Raw genomic sequence first — 22,692 nt, forward strand, 5'->3', positions numbered from 1 at the left:
GTGCAAAATTTTCACAACGTGCGTCGGTACGTTGCACCGACGCTTAGCGACGGACCCATATCGATGCAAGTGTGAAAGTAGCTTAACAACGGTGACTTTATTGGGAAAAAAGAACAGCCAAATGGCAGACATGATGTATGCGAATTGTAGTTGCATGTGACCTGCATTGAAATCTATGGACAGAGAGTCACCCGCATCTTCGCGACCAGGGACAGATAATGAACAAAATTTGAAACCATGCGATACAGTGTTGCAGTTAGTGACGGATGCAACACTATAGGAAATAATTAGATGCGGTGTTGTAATGCGACACTGCAGTCTCGATGTTGAGTGCCCTAGTCTAAATGTTCCCTCTACGAACTATAGGAACAAGGGAATTATTACAGCAGAAGTCTCAGTCTCTTTTTAAGATCACTGCAATGATAAACAACTTTTCTTTTTATATCTAAGAAATTGTCCCTAAATACAAGCTACAATTAGCATAACAATGATTGTGTACAATTTGCCGCCTGATAGCACAAATCGCTGGCTGGTTCTGACTCACCTGTTCCTTGAGAACATTCACTAGGGCATGTGCATGTGTTTGTTCTTCCTTGGCTTTCTCTAGTTCACTCTTCTTGTTGTTTAACTCCTCTTGCATTGCAACTAATTGCTGCAAACCAAAACAAACAAAAAGCCATTACTGTTTCATGCAAATTTATGCAACACTTTGATGGCTTCCTAAATTGTTATTTATTCGATTCACTTAAGTTAAATTCAGACTATACAAAAGGTGCTTTTCTAAGAGGGAGACGCCGCACTGTGCATCTCAATCCTCCAGCTTCTGCCCACCAGCCATGGGTTGTACTTATCAATAGTATTTAGCTGCAGTCATTACACACATTATATATACACATACCAAAGCTGCCTGTCATGTAACGATATAGGCCATATTTATAGAAAATATTAAGAGTCCCTCTAACTTTTTGCTTTGTTCATCACTGCTTGAAGGCTCTGGACATCTTTACAATTTATTTCCTAAACCTCAAATAAAGCAACTTTCTAAACAGAATTCATTAAAAATGTACATTTTGCTGTATAGTCTGAGTACCTTTATCACATAGCTGGCTATTCTGCTGCTTCTGACATGGATAGAATAGTACATTAGCTCTGGTTTTGACTGCTCTTTCTCTGCTTTGTCCCTTTCAGTGTTATAGCAGGTGCAGACGAGCGTATTACTGCGTGATCCAACAAAACTATAGATGGCACTCGGACCACTGTTAGTTTATGGGGCCGTGCAAATATCAGATTTTTTCCTGGACAGAGACTACATGTGGATAAAATTGCTGCATCACCAAATTTTATCTGATACTTGGATTGCACTTGGCCATGCAAGTCAATGAGTCTGTAGAAAACATCGGACTGCACTTTAATGCCATTTGAGTGCAGTCTGATTTCCACGCACTTCCAGAATAGAGAAGATAGAGAATTTTTTGTTCAATCTTCTCCCCATTCGAGGGAATCTGATCACACTCTGTCCCTAAACAGAGAAAGGCAGTAGGCACAAGAACACAATTTTTAGGAAGTGCGGATCACACAGGAAGTACTGTATTAGGCAGAAAAGCACATACAGAAAAGACAAAGAAAAGCTATGCACAGTGTGTTTTTTCTCCAGGCAGTAAACAAGCTGCTTACAAAAAGCAGGTTTTTCTTCGTTTTTTAGGATCCCAAAGCTCAACTTTTCTTCCACCACACAAGCATGAACACAGGTCACCAATGCAAAACATATGTTAAACCATAAACTATTTTTGAAAAAAAAAAGACTATTTGTTCAAACTATTTAGTGGAAAAAGATTTTTATGTCTGAAAAAGTGACTATTCTGAACAAAAAAAGTTCACGAGTCCAAGAAAAAATACACAATTACAAATGTAATAGTGGGGGGAGTGGAATTAGTTGGGAATAGTTTACCTAAGACACTGGCAGAGCATGGAGTTTGTAGGACACAGTTTACTTTCATACTTTGGTGGACCCTTGAGTTGACCCGGTATTGTTCAATTACACACCTTGGTCAGCCAAGGTTTACTTTACACATAGCACCAATTGAATTAAACTGAACTAACCCTAAACTGCAATTCTCAGGTGAGGAGACCAAGACATGGTTTAAACGTGGCAAAAATCACAAAAATAAATGGGTTCACAGTCTGCTGTGCCTGTTTTTTTTTACTAAAAATGCAGCAAAATCTGATACCTGTGGGTTTTTTACTGCGATTTTGCATTTAGTCATTGCTTTTTAGGGGGGAATAAACGCTGAAAGTGACATGCTGCAATTTACAAAAAAAGCAGTTTTCCAATTCAGTCAGGAAAAAAATAATGTGTGTGCATGACATTTCTGAAATCTCAAACACTACTTAAAAATTGCATTAAAAAACGCAGCAAAACCACAACCTGTGAACAGAGCCTTAATCACACAGGCTATTTAGGAGTGTGAAAACAGGACAGGATACAGAGAAATAACATAGTACAGTACATAAAAACCAATACATAATTTAATCCTGTTGAGACATGAGGTAGAAAAGGCAAATAATAAATGTATTTTTGTTACATGGCACCAACATATTCCTCAGCACTTTACAAATGAGCAGGGACATATATAGACAATAAAGACATTACAAAGTAACACGACTCAATAGTTATAGGAGGAGTGAGGGTCCTGTTCGCAATCTTACAATCTAAAAGGAGATGGGGGGGGACACAAAAGGTAGAACATGCTAGTCATGTATGCCCCAGCCATCATTATAATAAATAGGGGATATGAGGCTGCATGAGCTAATTATCAGCCTGTATTTGTCTAAGTACAGTTACCAAGTGCTACTGGGTGCATGGAGGACGTGCAGAGAGATGAATAGGAGGGAGCAAATTCTGAAAAAAAATTAGAAGGAGGACAAACAGAGGGGAGTTAGAATAATGAAGTGAGGTGATAGGCCTGTAATGTGGGGGCTAGTTATAAATTGGATCTTCCGAGGTAGTGCATTCCAGAAAACTGGCACAGCACGAGACATGTTTAGGAGACAGAAGTGGGAGGTTCAGATAAAGGAGGATGTTAGTCTTAGATCAGTTGCAGAATGGAGGACACGGGTAGGGTGGTAGACAAAGATGAGGAAGGAGATGAATTCAACTTGTACTCTGTAGCGAATGGGCAACCAGTGCAATGACTGGCAAAAGGTGGGGGGAAGCTACGTAGTGGCTGGACAGAAATAATATCCTTGGTGCTGCATTCTGGACAGATTGGAGAGGAGAAAGTTTGGTAAGAGAGAGCAATCAGTAGAGAGTTGCTGTAGTCCAGGCGAAAATGAATAAAGGCAAAAGTAAGAGTTTTTGCAGTTTTAAAGGCGAGAAAAGGTTGGATACTGCAGATGGTTTTTTTAGATGCACGTGACATGAGCGACTCAGAGACTGGATATAGAGAATAAAGGAAAGTTCTGTGCCAAATACGACTCCAAGACAGCAAGCGTGCTGCTTGGGAGTTATGGTGGAACCACCCAAGGAAATTACTATTTGGGTCTAGGTAGGTTAGAAGGGGGGGAAACACGAGAACTTCAGTTTTGGAAACATTCAGTTTCATATAGACTTAAAACATGATGTTAGAGACAGCAGACAAACAATCCCTGGTATTTTGTAGTAATACAGGGGTGATGTCAGGAGACGATGTGTGTAATTGGGTGTCATCAGCATATTGATGGTACTGGAAACCAAATCTGCGGATTGTCCAATTTGGTCAGTATATAGGGAGAAGAGGAGGGAGCCTAGGACTACTGAGCCTTGAGGAGCCCTGACAGTAAGGGGAAGAGGAGAGGAAGATAAGCCGACAAATAATACAGTGAAGGAAAGATGAGAGAGGTAGGAGGGAAACCAAGAGAGCCGTTTCTTTGAGGCCTATAGAGCGGAGCATAGTGAGGAGGAGATAGTGATCCAGCATCAAATGCAGCAGAGGGTAGCAGCATTGTGGACACACAGAATTCACACCCATCATTTAATATTAGAGGACAAATAGCTACATTAGAAAATCTGAAATTAAGAGCAGGTTGCAAACAGGATATCGGCATGAAACTTAGTGCAAATTGTCAAACTCATTACTTTTCACGTCTAAGGTCTAACCTTTATCTTCTGTGAACCTTAAAAAGAAAACAAAAAAAAACCCAACTTATTCTAGTTCACATCTTTAGGTTTTTTGTTTCAGTCTGTTTGCACCCAGTGCATATAAAGGTATGCATATAAAGGTGTGCATATTCATGTGGCTCCTCATTGCTGCATGTCCACTAGCCACATTTCAGTCCTTCTCAGCCCTTATCCACACACACCTCACTTGACAAATGGTATGGTTTTAATATTAGAGGTTAGGACCGTCCTGAATAGGGTCACTGCCATGTGGTGGGATGGATTTTACATTTTTTAGATCAAAATTATGTTAACTAAGTACCGTATGACATTTTCATGCACTACTGCTGTTTATTTATTGCAGGGTATTTGCTTATTATGTTTTATCTTGTTTTTTTCCTCTAAGAACCTAGAGACATTCATACCTCTATAATTGTTAAGGTTATTTTCATATTTATTGCCTTTAACCAAATTTCTATTAATCCTTTAAGAAGGCCATATTGATGACCTGAAGATCCTCAGAAAAACACTCTCACCAAGGAAAAATAACTCATATGGCGATAAATAATATCGCTTTACCTTACTGTATAACTATATTTTCCTGACAATAGTCAAGTTCATAATATGATTATAAATGCTAACCAAAAGGGACTGGGAAAACAGTACATGGTTAAATCATTTATCGACTAAACTGTAAGAGCTATAGCCACAAAAAGTGTCAAGAAATAATAAAAAAAAGAGGTTAAACCTATCATTCCAATTTCAAGAATAGTGTATCTAAAAAATACACCAAGCTATTTGTCATTCTTACACATGCAGGTATCTCGCTAGAGGTTATCCAATGCAATTTAAAGAGAACCAGACAGCGGATGCATGCTGCTCAATCCACGGGCGGCATGTATCAGGCACCGGCTGCATGAACTCAGCCAGTTACGCTCCACTCGGAAACACTTTGGTGTTTCAGAGAAAAATCTACTTCAAAAGCCGCTGAGGACAGAGCAGTGCTGGAGACTAGTCAGACATGTGAGTCCCTGGCGGCTACCACCACCCGCCGCAGGGGGATACACTACTTGATAAAGACCACTAGTTGTCAAATGACATTTCCAGAGTCACCTTATGAGGAGCGTTATCACCAGTTATAAATACATCTGTGCCAGTGATTAAATGGGTTGTCTGTTCTCATTGAAAAAAATATGTAAATTGACAACCCCGTTAAAATTATTAACTATATGCATACAATGTATCCAACCATACAAATATATGTATGCGCTGCAGTAAGAAGACTTTCACAGTAACCGCTATAAACCAGTGCATTTGATACAACATTTGTAAACATCTTTTACAAGATTCATACTATATATGCCAGAGGGCTTAGAGATAAACTCACAAAAAATTAGAAGGCAAACGTTCAGAAATCTATAAGCCGTGCTTCCCTGGAGAGGTAACAGGGTCAAAATTACCAGGGCATCGAGAAGAGAAAAGCAAGAATAGCAGATTGTCAGATCTAAATACATGTCCTGCTCTCTAATACCTGAAGTCTAAATTAATTATCCAAGAGAGCATCCTCTTTAGCAGAAGCTACCCATCAAGCTCTAACAAGGCATCTCAAGTGCTGGAGCATGGCCTGAGCAGCAGGCTCCACTAAGGAGCATGACCAGAAGCCTGGAAGGAAAGGAGAAGCAAGCTACTAGCAACCCTTCAGCTTTAGATAAAATATTGAGTCACAAGATATTCTCCTCATACTAAAACGCTGACAAAAAAGTATATAGCAATCATCGAGAGCAGACTCCAACAAACGTCTTTATTTCCATCCAAACGCTAATTATCTCGTACCAACTGTCTCTATACTAAATCCAAGCAGCTGAATTCAACATTTCATTATTCATGTTGTTCCCAGGAACTGTGTAGTTATTAATTCTGTTACTACTAACAAACCTACGGGAACCACAAAAAAGTCTCTCCAGGAAAAATCAATGGTCCTTATTTTATGGCAACACATTCATATACGCTTATAACAGGTCACTGAGCGGCAGACAAGTTTAGGTTGTTCCAATTCTGTAATACAAATATTCTAGTTTAAAAAAATGACCATTTTTTTCCAACTCTCCCCCAAGAAAGAGACCTGCTAAATTTCATTTAAGTTCAGTCAATTCCAGAAACAGTTTTAGGATATGATTCACAATCCAAGTTTTGGTCCTTCTTCTAAATAATACAAGACGCCATATAAGCTATTTCACGGAAATGCTGATTGCCCTTAGAGAAACGCAATAGAAAGAAAGAGATCTGAGCCAAAGCTCCATATGCAAAAGGTAGAAAAAAGTCAAGAGAGTAACCCTGGTTTAAATTTTTATTTCATAATCAACAGCACACATGAAAATAAAAAAAAGTTACAATATAACTGATCAAGGAAATCTACTTATTTCTCTACCGGGACTATATATTAATTTAAAAAATTCTCAACTCACAAGTAAAATCTGTATTTAGTGAAGACAGATCGTTACATTATGGAGATGGTAGTTAATACAGATAAAGGTCTTTGTAGAGGAGAGGAGCTGTTCCTGTAGCCCCTCCTCCAACCCTCCCACCTACATAGAATCTTATGAGTACCAACTGCCATCTCCTAGCTCAATAATGTAACAATCTGTCTTCACTACATACAGATTTTATTTGAGAGTTGAGAATTTTGAAAATGAATGATCAGTCCTGGAGGAGAAAAGATTTTTCTGATAAGACATATGACAAAGTTTCTTATTTTCATGTGTATTGTATATTTATGAAATAAAAATTAAAACGACGATTATTCTTTAACAATCTATTGACATGGCCACCTATGAATTAAATACCCCTGTAGATTTTCTAATCCAAATGCTTGTTTCTAGAAAAAAAATTATTGCAACACTAAATTATACATTACAATGCAATGAAATAAAATAAAAAAAATTCAATGACTGAAGCTTTAATTAATACTTATTGAAGCAGATGGTCATTTATTTCAGAATTCTGCCCACTATACAGATGCCACAATGCCATGGAATGATAAAACTGTTCATATTTGTTTTAAGTAACTACGGTATTTCCTGGTGAACATGATATGCAGATATTATGTGGACAGTTCAGAATTCATGAATCTCGCGGTCCTTTAAACAGCATCCTGTTATCATCTTACTTAGTACAGCCAAAATTAAAATAAAAAATACAAAGAAAGCAGTAGCATCTACTATGAGAAGGTGTAGAAAGCACAACTGATAAATTCTCCCCTTCATCGGTAAAATGGATTATCACTAATTTCCTTTCTTCATGTCTTGCGATTTCTCATTCTTCAAATCTTCCATCAAATATGACTGTCAAGATGGCTATATTGTTTGTCAGGTGTTTTTAGCATGCAAGGACATTAGTGTAGTATGTTGTGTGATGTATAGCATACAGAATCCCTGTTTTGCTCGTTATAACGCCATGCTATGAATGATAATGGTGTTATTTATTTGCCATTTATTCTTCTAATGCCATGTGTCAATGGCTGTCTTATTTTCAGTAAGATACTTTTATTTCCAACCAGGAATCTAGGACAAACATATCATGGAATAAGATAGCAGTCATTTTATGCTATGGGCCCCATTAATCTAAGCTTTCATGCTAGAATTCTGGTATAAAAAACTCTGAAAAGTGTCAAAATTTTGGCACATCACTAGGCTGCACTAACATTTTGTGACTTTTCACACCATTTTGCCCAGCTCTAATAAAGGGGGTGGAGATGGGGCAGAATAGGGGGCATGGCAACCCTGCTACTCGTTCCCAAAAGAATTAAGATTTGTGACGAGGTGCACACCTCTTACTGAATCAAATGCTTCGGACTCTAGTACTCTGCCTCATAGAGATTGGTGTGAAAAATGCTGGCCTTGATGAATCAGGTCCTATGTCTTTTTAGCATAGTCAACTAAGGTAAAAAAAACAACTTTATTTGTACTTTTCCTACACAACATATCTGTAATTTTATCAGGCACCTTTACGATAAGTTGGAAGAGAGAACACAAATGAATTTATAAATTAATGATTGAAAATGTTATTTGGTATCTTGGTGCAAGTAGAAGATATTAAACATTAAATGAAAAAATATTTCTCTGCATTATTAAGGATATACCGAGTGTTAACTGAAGATGAAATCCAATAAAAACACAAAATCTAATTAAAAAAAAAAAAAAAGAAGTAACTGCATTATCAGCCAAAGCCAAAAAAAAGTAATAAATGAGAACAATTAGTAAGCTATACAAAATTGATGTGTTTGTTTTTTTTTGTATTGAAGGGTTATTCCCAGGGGCAGGATTCAGCTCGTTCTCACTGGTTCGGGGAAAACGATTGTTAAAATTGCAGCTCGTTGCCTGAACCAGTAAGAAGCCGGGTCCTGAGCCAGTACAGGTACCTGGCAGTTTCAACTGAATGTTAGCTCGAGGATGCCATACGCCGATCCATCCGCATTGTTTATGGAGGAGGAAGATACCTCTTGATCATGGACAGGTAACAAGATTTTTCTTTAAAATGGAGGACATAAGAGGGACATATACAGACCATGATGGGAGACATATGGGAACAAGGTTAGAGGACATATGGGGACCAGGATGGGTGACTTATGAGGACCAGGATGGGGGACACATGGGGACAAGGATGGAGGATGCAAATACAGAAAGGGGTTAGGACTAGTGATGAGCGAGTATACTCGTTGCTTGGGTTTTCCCGAGTACGCTCGGGTGGTCTCCGAGTATTTTGTTAGTGTTCGGAGATTTAGTTTTCATTGCAGCAGCTGAATGATTTACAGCTATTAGCCAGTCTGAGTACATGTCGGGGTTGCCTGGTTGCTAGGGAATCCCCAAATGTAATCAAGCTGGCTAATAGCTGTAAATCATGCAGCTGAGGTGATGAAAACTTAATCTCCGAACACTAAGGGTATGTGTCTATGGTCCGTAATGACGGCGCTTTGGACGGAGCGGAAAACCCGCTCCGCCCAAAGTGCCACCCCCTTCTATACGTGCGGCGATTCCAGATGTGTTCATTGCACACATCCGGAATCTCTGCACCCCATACATAGGGCCCTGTGTGATTTACCTTGCGGCGACGGCGCGTCATCGCAAGGTAAACAGACATGCTGCGTTCTAAAAAGACGTGCTGCATGTCAGTAAACGCAGGGCCACCAGATGCATGTTCGCACGCATAGTGGAGACGGGATTTCATAAAATCCCCTCCACTATGCTGTAACATCTGGACGCTGCGGGTTGAACGCTGCGGGTTGAACGCTGCGGCTCCACGCAGCGTTCAATCCGCAGCTATTCCGGATGCAATACGGCACGTTGAAACTTACCCTAACAAATACTCGGAGATCACCCGAGCAACGAGTATACTCGCTCATCACTAGTAAGGAAAAAAATCAGTATACAGGAAAGGGCCAGGATGGAAAGATTATTAATTTATAGAGGCAAGTCGGGTACATAATTACTGTAGGGGACAATTAAGGGACATTAGTCACTAGGCATTAAGGACACTGCTCTCTCCTGGTTCTCTTCCTACCTTCCTGATCGCTTCTTCAGTGTTTTATTTGCTGGCTACACTTCATCCCCTCTTCCTCTCGCTGTCGGGGTACCTCAGGGCTCAGTCCTTGGCCCTTTCTCTTCTCCCTCTACATGGCCCCAATTGAAAAGACCATCAGCAGATTTGGCTTTCAGTACCATCTTTATGCTGAAGACACACAACTATACACATCATCCCCTGACCTCAACCCCGCTGTATTACAGAACGCCAGTGACTGTCCGCAGTCTCCAACATCATGTCCGCCTTCTATGTGAAACTCGACCTCTCCAAAACTGAACTACTTCTGCTCCCACCGTCTACTAACATCCCTAAACCTGACATTTCCCTCTCCATGGGTGGCACCATAATAACAACCAGGCAGCAGGCGCGCTGTCTGGGTGTTATGTTTGACTCCGATCTCTCCTTCACATCCCATATACAATTTCTTGCCGCTTACACCTAAAGAACATCTCTAGAATCCGCCCTTTTCTCACCATGGAAACAAAAAAACCCCTCACGGTCGCCTTGATCCATTCCCGCCTGGACTACTGCAATTCTCTTTTTATTGGCCTCCCCCTCACTTGACTTTCCTCTCTCCAGTCTATCCATAATGCAGCAGCCAGGGTCATCCATCTAGCTAATCGGTAGTCAGACGTGTCCGTTCTTCGCCAGTCGTTACACTGGCTGCCCATTCATTATAGAATCCAATTCAAAGTACTTGTTCTCACCCACAAAGCTCTCCACAGTGCGGCACCCCCTTAAATCTCCTCCCTCATTTCGGTCTATCGGCCTAACCAACCGCTGCGCTCTGCAAACTGCTTTCGACTAACCTCTGCACTAATCTGTACCTCCCACTCCTGACTCCAAGACTTCTCCCGTGCTGCGCCAATCCTCTGGAATGTTCTACCCCAAGATATTAGGACCATCTACAATTTGCATACTTTTAGGTGCTCCCTCAAAACACATTTGTTCAGAGCGGCCTATCACGTTCACTAATCAAAGTCATTTTATGTTTGTGTGTGTAGCCCATTCACTACTTCCATCTATCCCCCACCCCCTGAAGATGGCTGGACCATCATTGTAAATACATCATTGTAAATATACACCGGTACTTTGTATCTCCCCCACCTCATTGTAGATTGTAAGCTCTCACAAGCAGGGTCGTCTTATTTTGCTTTAATTATTGTATTGTTAACATTGTTACTGTTGTGTTTGATACTGTTAACCTGTAAAGCGCTGCGGAATATGTTGGTGCTATATAAATAAAGATTATTATTATTAATGCTGTTATATATTTTACTTTTGAAGATACTTTTTGTAATAAGGGGGAAAAGGCAGGTCCTGTTAATGTACTAATGTACATAGCGGCACTATGTCGCTTTTTTTCTTGTGGGAAATGTGTTTTAGAAATGATCAGATATATGTATGACTGTCACTTTCTGCTTACGAATCCAGGCTGAAAGAAGTTATAGCATCTGCGCTGCATGAAGAAGAAAAGCAAACATGAATTACTTCAACCAGAGACTACACTGGGAAGTCACTGCATTAAATGTACACTTACACTACATGGTATACACAGAGCTCCTGTGTAGAATATATATATATATATATATCTATATATATCTCCTGTGTATAATGGCACTGATGGTAATATTAGTGTTATTAGTATTGTGTTTTTTAATAATGATCAGTATTGTAGTATACAGTCGCTATTTGGTGGTAAAATGTGGTCTGATTATGGTGAGACGGTACTTCGCGCATAATTGGCTTGTAGCTGCTGAGACCTGAAATTAGGTGCAGCAGACAACTGGGATGACAGATAGACAAGTGGTCATCGTTTCAAATTGAGAAGGGTTCCTTTAACCCAGGGGTGGGCAATTAATTTTCCCGAGGGGCCACATGAGAGACCGTGACTGTTGTGTTAGGGCCGAACGAACAGGCTGAAATTAATTCTGCTCAATATTAATATCAATATACTATAATTACCATATTATTGATAATTTTATTAATATTAATTGTATCACTTAAAACTGAGCAGAATTAAATATGCTGACATCCCCCTATATATCGTTTGAACCCGAGTACAGCCCTTCTATATCGTATGAGCCCCCCAACAGCCCCTTATATGTGGCATGAGCCCCACACAGCCTCCCCATATGCGTCATGAACCCCACAGCCTCCCCCATATACAGCATGAGCCCCACACAGCCTCCCTATATACACTGCATGAGCCCGAGACAGCCTCCCTATATACACTGCATGAGCTCCGCACAGCCTCCCTATATACACTGCATGAGCGCCGCACAGCCTCCCTATATACACTGCATGAGCCCCGCACAGCCTCCCTATATACACTGCATGAGCTCCGCACAGCCTCCCTATATAAACTGCATGAGCTCCGCATAGCCTCCCTATATACACTGCATGAGCTCCGCACAGCCTCCCTATATACACTGCATGAGCCCCACACAGCCTCCCCCATATGCAGCACCATGTACAGTATGATGTGCAGCATGTCGCCCCCATATGCAGCACCATGTACAGTATGATGTGCAGCATGTCGCCCCCATATGCAGCACCATGTACAGTATGATGTGCAACATGTCGCCCCCATATGCAGCACCATGTCACCGCCATATGTTCAGCACCAAATCACCCCCATGTCCCCCCCATGTGCAGCACCATGTCACCCCCTTAGCCTCCCCATGCCCACCGAAACAGCCCATACACATAAGAAAAAAAAAAACACCACATACTCACCTCGGTCCCGTTCCCCGGAACTCTGCTTCTCTCCCTGCCTCTGGTGCGCAGACTCTCCAGAGTACACAGCTGACGCGATGAAATGATGTCATCGCGTCAGCTGTTTCACATGCTGATTGGTGGATGAAGTGGCTGGATGCCCCTCCTCCACCAAAGGAGTCAGCGTCGCAGAGCCGCAGATGGAAACAGCGAGCGGGCAGGCACCATGGAACTCTGATTTCCAGCCCCATGGCAGTTTCGGTCCGCAAGCCAGACTGAGACAGCCAGAGAGCTGGATGTGGCCCGTGGGCCACACTTTGCCCAGGTCTGCTTTAACCCCTTAACGACCAGGGGTATTTCAGTTTTTTTGCTCCCCTTCTTCCCAGAGCCATTATCTTTTACTTTTCAGTCAATATGGCCATGTGAGGGCTTGTTTTTTGTGGGACAAATTGTATTTTTGAACACCACCATTGGTTTTAACATATCGTGTACTGGAAAACGGGAAAAAAAAAATTCCAAGTGTGGTAAAGTTCAAGGAAAAGTCCAATTCCACAGTTGTATTATTATTTTTTTTACCATGTTCATTAAATGCTAAAATTGACCTGCCATTATGATTCTCCAGGTAATTACGAGTTCACAGACAACAAACATGTATAGGTTCTTTTTTATTTATCGGGCGCTTGGCAGGATTGTGCACAGAGTTAGGCCTCTTTCACACTTCTGTCTTTCACCTCCTGTCACAATCCGTCATTTTTTGAGAATGCAGGATCCTGCATTTTCTCATAGACTTGTATTAGCGACGGATTGTGACGGATGGCCACACGTTTCATCCGTCTTTCACTGGAACCTGCATAATATAACGGTCCATCGGGCAGAGAAAACGTTCAGAGGAACGTTTTTTCTGCACGTTGGAAAATCGGTCAGCGACGCATCCTGTGCTGCCCGTCACTGGCTACAATGGAAGCCTATGGGCGCAGGATGCATCGCTGCCTGTGAAAAGCAGGAATCCAGCGACGCGACCCGCCTTTTCAAAGAGCATGCGTGGAAGAATTTCCTGTCAGGGAAATTCTCTCTCGCTCGCTCTCTTACTTTTGATGCTGCCTATGCAGCATCAATAGTAACAAGATATAATGTGAAAAATAATAAAAAAAAATAAAATAAAATCGCAATATTCTCACCTACCGGCGTTCCCGTGCAGCGTCACCGATGCTCCCGGCAGCTAGCGTTACTTCCTAGTAATACATTTCGAAATCTTGTGAGAAGTCGCGGTCTCGCGAGACCATGACTTCTCGCGAGATTTCGCAATGTATTACTAGGAAGTAACGCTAGCTGCCGGGAGCATCGGTGACGTTGCGCGGGAACGCCGGTAGGTGAGAATACTGAGATTTTTTATTTTTTTAACCTGGTTTGTGTTGTGTATGCGTTTTCACAGCGGAAAACCGCTGCGAAGACGCATACACAACAGGTGCACATAGCCTCGACGGGTCCGTCAGAAAGACGGGCCCAGTGCACACGTTTCCCACAATCTGCACAGTATCCGTCATTTCAACGTCTTGACGGATCCTGTGCAGATTTGGAAGATGGAAGTGTGAAAGAAGCCTAAAGGTACCTTCACACGAAAGGACATCGCTAGCGATCCGTGACGTTGCAGCGTCCTGGCTAGCGATATCGTTTCGTTTGACACGCAGCAGCGATCAGGATCCTGCTGTGATGTCGCTGGTCGCTGAATAAAGTCCAGAACTTTATTTGGTCGTCCGATCGCTGTGTATCGTTGTGTTTGAAAGCAAAAGCAACGATACCAGCGATGTTTTACACTGGTAACCAGGGTAAACATCGGGTTACCAAGCGCAGGGCCGCGCTTAGTAACCCGATGTTTACCCTGGTTACCAGCGTAAAAGTAAAAAAAAACAAACAGCACATACTCACATGCGTCCCCCAGCGTCTGCTTCCTGACACTTACTGAGCGCCGGCCCTAAAGTGAAAGTGAAACCGCTGTGCTGTTAGGGCCGGAGCTCAGTCAGTGTCAGGAGGCAGACGCATGTAAGTATGTGCTGTTTGTTTTTTTTACTTTTACGCTGGTAACCAGGGTAAACATCGGGTTACTAAGCGCGGCCCTGCGCTTAGCAACCCGATGTTTACCCTGGTTACCCGGGGACCTCGGCATCGTTGGTCGCTGGAGAGCGGTCTGTGTGACAGCTCTCCAGCGATCAAACAGCGACGCTGCAGCGATCGGCATCGTTGTCGCTATCGCTGCAGCGTCGCTTCGTGTGAAGGTACCTTAAGCTGCACACAGCATTAGGTCAGAGCCGTTATACTAATTAAAATAATACCTTAGTTGATGTACTTGTGTGTGTCTTGTTTTGCTCATGTTTATTGCGCTTGTCTGTATTTGCCTCTTTCACATGTAAAGTGCCATGGAATAAAATGGAGCTACATAAATGTATAATAATGATAATAATAATGAAATCCGTCTTGTGGTTGTTTAATCTTTAGTTTCAGTTTTGAGTTAATGATATGCCCATGCTTCGGGGCAGTCTGTGGTCTTCATGTGGTGCTCTGCTTAGGTATTCACGTGTATGGCTTTTGATAGGTCACTGATCCCTCACTGACCTCTTAGTTTACATAATCAATATTAACTATATATTGGATAAAAAATAACCTTCTGCAGGCAGGTGCCAGCGGCGACGTCTGAGCTGCAGCCTTTCACATATGTAATGAATTATATACATATTTGTTTGATGTAATCCTAAAGTTACTAAAAAAAAAAATCTGTTTGAAAATGGCGCCGGCCGCCATCTTGCTAGAGAAAAAAAAATCCAAAAATGGCACCGGCAGCGCCTGCGCAGAGATTGACAGCAGCATTCAACTAGTTAACAACCACGGGTTGACCGTGATTACACCCGCGGGCATAGGTCAGCGGTATAGATCAGCTGTCATGTGCCTGGAAAGGTGCAAGCTTTGGCGCTGGGAAGGTGGGGGGGAGGGTTATTATATGTATTTTTTTTCAACACATATAATAATCAGTATGTAAATTAGGCGGCAGGTCAGTGAGGGAGCAGTGACCTGTCAGCAGTCTTCATTGTGAATACCTAATCAGAGCACCACATGAAGACCCCCACACAAGCCACTCCGGACCACGAGCATATCATTAACTGAAAACTACAAATTCAGATTAAACCACAAGACAGATTTCATCAACCAGGTATCATTTTAATCAGTATAATGGCGCCGACCTGACACTGTGTGTACGGGCAGCACGGTGGCTCAGTGGTTAGCACTGCAGACTTGCAACACTGGAGTCCTGGGTTCAAATCCATCCAATGACAACATCTGCATAGAGTTTGTATGTTCTCTCCGTGTTTGCGTGGGTTTCCTCCGGGTACTCTGGTTTCTTCCCACATTACAAAGACATACTGATAGGGAATTTAGATTGTGAGCCCCATTGGGGACAGTGATGATAATGTGTGCAAACTGTAAAGCGCTGCGGAATATGTTAGCACTATATAAAAATAAAGATTATTATTATTATGCACAACCCTGCTGACAGGTTCCCTTTAAAGGGACTCTATCACCAGGTTTTAACTGTGTAATCTGAAAGCAGCATGATGTAGAGACAGAGACCCTCAATTCCAGCAATGCAGCACTTTCGGTACTGATTGGGGAGGTTTTGATAAAATTACTGATTTTCTCTCTGTTGCAGATCAAGCAGTTCTGTTAATGCTGAGCTCAGTACAATGCCACTCACACAACTAATTAGCAGCTGTGTACACTGTGCATACTTAGAAAGCAGCCAAACCGTGGTGGTGGTGGTGGTGTGGATACAGGTCAGGGGGATAACATGGCTCCAAACAAATAGATTTTGCTTGTTTGCTCATAAACCACTGATTTTATTGAGACTATGATAAGCAGACCAGTTAAGTGACACATAGCGGGAATCAGAGTCTTTGTCCCTAAATCATGCTGCTCTCAGATTAGGTAGCAAAAACCTGCTGACGAATTCCATTTAAACTCGAGTATAATGTGCCCTGGTGAATAAACGTATAATACATATTAGCAGCTAATGGCTATCCAGTTGGTATAGGATCTAGAAGTGGCTGTATTAAATTCTCAATAGACATGAAGAAGCAGCAATTATGAAATTACAATTCAGATTGGACTAGAGATTCAGTCTCTATACAAAAGAAAAAAATAACTAAAAAAAAATATACTGTAGGTTTACACCAGGGAATAAGTTCTGTTTAATTTCAGCTTTTGGACCAAAAAGGGGGCTCCAATTTAACCTTGAGAAGCTGGAAAAATCCTTTTGGAGGCTGTGTATGAAGCTTTTCTAAAAAATTTAACAATAGGGGCCTGAAGTTATTGGTTTTCTTTCAGTATATGCATCAGAGAAGCTCAAGACATACACACTAAACATGTCTATAGGGTTCTCCTGTCAGATTGAGGCAAAATAGCTGTCCTTTGAGGCTGGAATACATCAGAATATCACAAAAGAATAACAGTGTTATTCCATTCAGTAAATACATGAAAGGTACTAAGATTAATAAGAAACTGAATATGGAAAGCACTGGAGATTTGGACCAGCTGCTGCAAAGATTTGCAGGACTGTTAATGTCTTTAGAAGGAATGTTATACTGAGGGATGCAGTACAATGATTTTAGATAAAATGAGAAGCGCACCTTTTGCACTCATGTAACAAAAGTAAAGGAGCTGTGCAATTGTCTATCTTCAGGAGCACACCATTGATCTCTCTCGGCTTTCTGCTTTCCGGGGATGGTGCCCTTGTAAAGAAAAACAGTTCAGACCACGAATATGGTCGTATTGCTGGTCTTAACTATGCACTCTTCTCATGCTGCAAAAAAGGTAACATGTCGCAGCATCGGAAGAGAAACAGGGGTACTGCAACTGGCTAGGTCCAGTAATCCATACAACTTCAGAGCTGAGCTTGCAATTCAGCACTTACTTCCGAGTGACTTCTCTCAGACAAGCCATGTGACAAGGAAGTTGAGTCCGGGGTCAGATACCAGGAGAGCATGTCAAAGGCAAAAGGCTAAGGCAAAAGAATGGTCAAAAGGCAAAGTCCAAGGTTAGGCAGCAAAGGTCAGAATGTCAAAGGCAAAGTCAAGATCAGGCCACATTAATTCGAATAGCTGATACAAAGCGCACATACCACAGAGCAAAGCTATGACTGGCAGTGATCTGACAATTGTCAGCCAAGTAAATAGCCAGGTAATCGCCCAGAACAGGTGACACCTGGAGGAACCCCAGCAAGCCAGACCAGATTGGAAGCCTTGGTTGTCACTCACAATATTTAAAGCCCAGCACCCCACTGCCTATGAATGGGCGGCTGGCTGCCACTCCCAATGCTGACAGCTCAGCACACCCCTAATACAATGGGGAATCTTGACAGCAATCTATTCCGCAGAGCTTACACTATGAAATTTTACTTACTTAGGAAGCTGCGACAGACCATTTACATTTTAATTATTTCATTCTAGTTTAGTAGTGCTTATAAGGCTCTTTTCAATCAATTACTTTAAGTGCTGCTCTAAAGTTGGCATGATCCTTGGAACACACAATCCATCCGGCTTTAGCGTCTCTGCGCTTCTCCAATGCCACTACAGCAATCAAAGAGTGCAGTTTGGACAAGTGGCGAAACTATGCCTCTGGGATGAGTATTCTCCTCCAGTAAGCAGTGCGCTCCTGAAGATTAAACCTGTGAACAATTCTTCAATGGGAAGATACTGTATATACAGGTAGAATATTCTTGTCCTTGCATAAAAGGTTAAAACTGATTATAAGCCAAGAACATAACATAAAAAGGAAGCATTCTGAACTTTTGAGGTGTTCTAAGGGAAGCCATACTTTAAGCAAAATGGAAGTGACAATTTTTTGCATGGATTCAACTGGATCACATACAAATATGTGACAGTGAAAAATGAATTTGGAAGATGTATTTTGCATAACTAGCTTTAGTGAGAAAAATTATATGCAGAAAGCGCATTATGTTTTAGAAACATTTCCTAAGAAAATGAATTATAGCCACATTATGATAGAGGCACATTTTTTGACTTCTTTGATTAATGAGTATGCAGTCTTGCGTGGAGTAACATGAACAAACATTAAAACGGCCACTGCTGCTATCTCTTTACTGTATTGTTTAGCGGTTTCAAAAATTACTATTGCAGGGAGTGGGAGCATACGGGCTGTGGGGAGCTCGCACTACTGCTAAATGTTGCTTACATTAAAATAAAATACTCTGCTAAAGGAGAAATTTAGTCAACCCAAATTTCTGTTATTTGGACCATTACCTATTTCCAGAATTTAAGAACTCTCATAATAAAAAGAGAAATTCTAAGCCTATTCTTTTGCAACTGAAAAACTAACACAAACCTCAGTGAACTTGTGTCTATTGGATGCAACTTATCAGGTTAATGTTGAATGACGATTGTAGGCCCTTAACATTTCATCCATAGCTGCATAAATACCCTTCCCCAAATTACGAACATCCAACTTACGTACGAACCCTGTTTACAATGTTCAAAAATCAACCTAAAATACTCACCTCACTGCTGACCTGTGGACGCCATCCGGTTCCCTTCTTTCCATTTTTGCCCCCAGCAACTCCGGCTTCTTCAATATAGACCAAATCTTCTAGCCGAATCCTGGAGCACACTTCATGTCATGAGGTCGCATCATCATTGTAACCTTATGACGCGTAGTATCATGGTTTATAATAAATAGGCAGGAGATGCAGCACGCCCGATGATGGTTAAAAGGGGACCAGTGAACAGCTAGAGGTGAATATTGGTTCAGAAAAAAACAATGCTCATCACTCCGTCCGCCCTGCTGCTTGCCACTCGCCATCTGGCCCTCTTATTTCCATCATTGATGTCATAACCTCATGAAGTGCAGTGACCTCCAAGGCCTGGATGCTGTCAGAAGTCTGTGGTCTATAGTGAAGAGGCTGGGAATATGGCGCACGACAGTGTAAAAAAGATGATCAGATGGCAGGTGGTGAGCAGTGGGGCAGACAGAGTGGTCAGTGGCGAATATGTTTTTATTCTCAGCCTTGTTCCAACTTAAATACATATATGGCTTCACAACCAATCTAGTTTGTAACCCAAGGATTGCCTGCATTTTTTTTTTTTCTTTTTATAATAAATCTATGTACCTAAAATAAAAAGGTATTCCAAATCCTTTTCGCCAAACAAGTATCTCTCACAAATTTATTTGTTTACAATATACTTTAACATTTCAAAGTGAACATTTAGATAAATGATGCGTTACTGTTTAGTGTCTTATTGTAATTTTTTCAGTAATTTTCACTTTGAAGGGAAGAAGTTGAATAAGTACAAAGCTACATTCACACATCAGAGAGTGTTACCATCAGAGAGAAGCAGACCAATTTTTTTCTCCCACTGACTCAATGAATAAGTTAAAATGGATGGAACTTAGAAGAACACAGTATGTCTTCAGTTTTACACGACGCATAGACTTTAATGTCTGACAGACCGGAGACATGGATCCATTTTCAAAACTGATGAGTATATGGATCAATAAAACTCTATGGGACAGTAGGACGGGTCACACAATGTCTGAAAAATAAAGTGAGGGCTTATTCATTAACAAGTTTTTGCAGCCAAGTACTTTTCGCTTATGCAAGGCCTACAAATCTGACAGCAAACTGACTTTATTATGGTCAATAGTCCCATTCAGATGAAAAATCCTGAAATTGGATAAAAAAACCTGTTAAAAACAAATTTCATAACAATATTCTTCATGATGGAAATTACACGATTTTGTCTGAATGAGGCAAGGTTTATCTGGCTATAGCTCACGATCCATATACAGACGTAAGGACTGACAGTAGGTCTTCCGACCTGACCTTACAGGCTCATATATTGCACAGACTGTGAAATGCAGCAGTCTGAACCAGGCCTAAGTCTAATGAGTGAAGTTGCAGTGAGGGCTCTGACCTGTAAGGTTGAGAAAAACATGCCCAGAGTGATGATCCACTTGTCAGCTGCTAAATCCTGTCTTCTAAGAGGGCAGCACAAGGGAGAACTGCTAGTATGTTCATGAGAACCAATTTTGTTGCAGTATACAGATGAAATTGAAGGCAGCGCAGTATAAATGATCGGGAAAAACCATCATGAAGTGATAGAATATATTTGCATTTATTCTTCACAGATTGCTCCAAAACTAGTGCAGTGCCAAGATTCAAAAGCACAGAACTCTTTAAATGCAAATTCAAGTAAAAAAAAGTCTAACCTTAATATAATAGTGAGTGAGCAATTTTATTTTTGTTATGTTTTTGCAACAACCAGTTTTTGTTCATTGATGTGGCTGTATGATGGTTTGCTTCATGCAAGACAAGTTATATATTTTAGCGCTGTTTTACAACGCAATATTTCAATTTTGAATCTAGTGTTTTGCTTATATTTTTTAAATTATATTAATTATTGTTTTATAGAAACTTTTATTTTATCTGCATACAGCCACACGACCTGCGTACCTAATGTTAAAGATAGGTACACAGGACGCATGCCGGCCGCATGCAGAAGTAGGCGGAGCTAGCGGCGGAGGTGCGGCCGAGGGCGGGGCTTCACAGAGGAAGTCCGCAGCCCTCTGCAGCTCCTACAAACGCTAGTGTGAAACTAGCCTAAGACAATGGCAGAGCTGTCCTGAGTGTGGATTAGTTATGCTATGTAATTCGGCTATGCCAGGCAGAGACCATAAAAATTACATGACCATGTACAACAGTTAAAAAAAAACAAAAAAAAAAACGCGCCCTACAGTCATTTGGGTATTAAACCTAAAGTAGAGTGTGGTTTCTGGAGACAGAAGGGTTGGTTTACTCTCCATTCAGTTCTGGTTTCAGTTGTCTCATCAGGCTAAAGTAATGTTTAGCTACTGGTCAGATAGTCAACTGCAAGTGAAGGCTAGCCCATGTGATAGATTATACAAAATAGTTACTGTAGTAGAAATCGCTAGAAATAGCAGAACACAGAACACACAGTGCCTAAAAGCTTGCTGCGCATGGGAGCTGCAAATCCGGAAACCTGTCAGAGTGCCTATACCGACTCTTATCAGTCATCGGAAGAGCCAACAAAAAACTGAACCTTGGAACAGTGGAAGATGATGGTCAGGTCTGATGATCAGCATGACAATATTCTGCTGGGAAAGCTTGGGTCCTGGCATTTATAAAGACAATAATTTTGCATATACCACCTTGTTAAACATTGGTGCAGATAAAGTATTCCCCCTTCTTGACAATGGTATTCACGAGTGGCTGCGGATCTGATAGCACAGAAGGCTAGACTTGTGGATTCCCGCTCTCTGGTAGGCATTAAGTAGCGCTCACACAGGCAAAGCGTTTTGGTCGAAACGTGCAGTTTTATTGCTTTCATAAAACTCCAATGGTATCCAAAACACTTTTGGGTACAAAGGTGTAACAGAAAATACATGTGTGTGTGTATATACAGGTCCTTCTCAAAAAATTAGCATATAGTGTTAAATTTCATTATTTACCATAATGTAATGATTACAATTACACTTTCATATATTATAGATTCATTATCCACCAACTGAAATTTGTCAGGTCTTTTATTGTTTTAATACTGATGATTTTGGCCTACAACTCCTGATAACCCAAAAAACCTGTCTCAATAAATTAGCATATCAAGAAAAGGTTCTCTAAACGACCTATTACCCTAATCTTCTGAATCAACTAATTAACTCTAAACACATGCAAAAGATACCTGAGGCTTTTAAAAACTCCCTGCCTGGTTCATTACTCAAAACCCCCATCATGGGTAAGACTAGCGACCTGACAGATGTCAAGAAGGCCATCATTGACACCCTCAAGCAAGAGGGTAAGACCCAGAAAGAAATTTCTCAACAAATAGGCTGTTCCCAGAGTGCTGTATCAAGGCACCTCAATGGTAAGTCTGTTGGAAGGAAACAATGTGGCAGAAAACGCTGTACAACGAGAAGAGGTGACCGGACCCTGAGGAAGATTGTGGAGAAGGACCGATTCCAGACCTTGGGGAACCTGAGGAAGCAGTGGACTGAGTCTGGTGTGGAAACATCCAGAGCCACCGTGCACAGGCGTGTGCAGGAAATGGGCTACAGGTGCCGCATTCCCCAGGTAAAGCCACTTTTGAACCATACACAGCGGCAGAAGCGCCTGACCTGGGCTACAGAGAAGCAGCACTGGACTGTTGCTAAGTGGTCCCAAGTACTTTTTTCTGATGAAAGCA

At 41.4% G+C, this 22,692-nt stretch overlaps 1 protein-coding gene across 8 annotated transcripts in view; it reads right to left on the bottom strand.

Moving 5' to 3' along the window:
* Positions 1-22,692, bottom strand: part of ENOX1 (ecto-NOX disulfide-thiol exchanger 1) — a 768,733-nt gene that overhangs the window by 66,324 nt on the left and 679,717 nt on the right. For all 8 annotated transcript variants that reach the window (XM_077297345.1, XM_077297342.1, XM_077297343.1 and 5 more), the window contains one exon: positions 545-652. In XM_077297345.1, the coding sequence (XP_077153460.1) occupies positions 545-652 (108 nt within the window). The remainder of the gene's footprint in view (positions 1-544; positions 653-22,692) is intronic.

The sequence above is a fragment of the Ranitomeya variabilis genome, chromosome 3 (genome assembly GCF_051348905.1).
Source record: "Ranitomeya variabilis isolate aRanVar5 chromosome 3, aRanVar5.hap1, whole genome shotgun sequence".
NCBI classification, from domain to species: Eukaryota; Metazoa; Chordata; class Amphibia; order Anura; family Dendrobatidae; genus Ranitomeya; species Ranitomeya variabilis.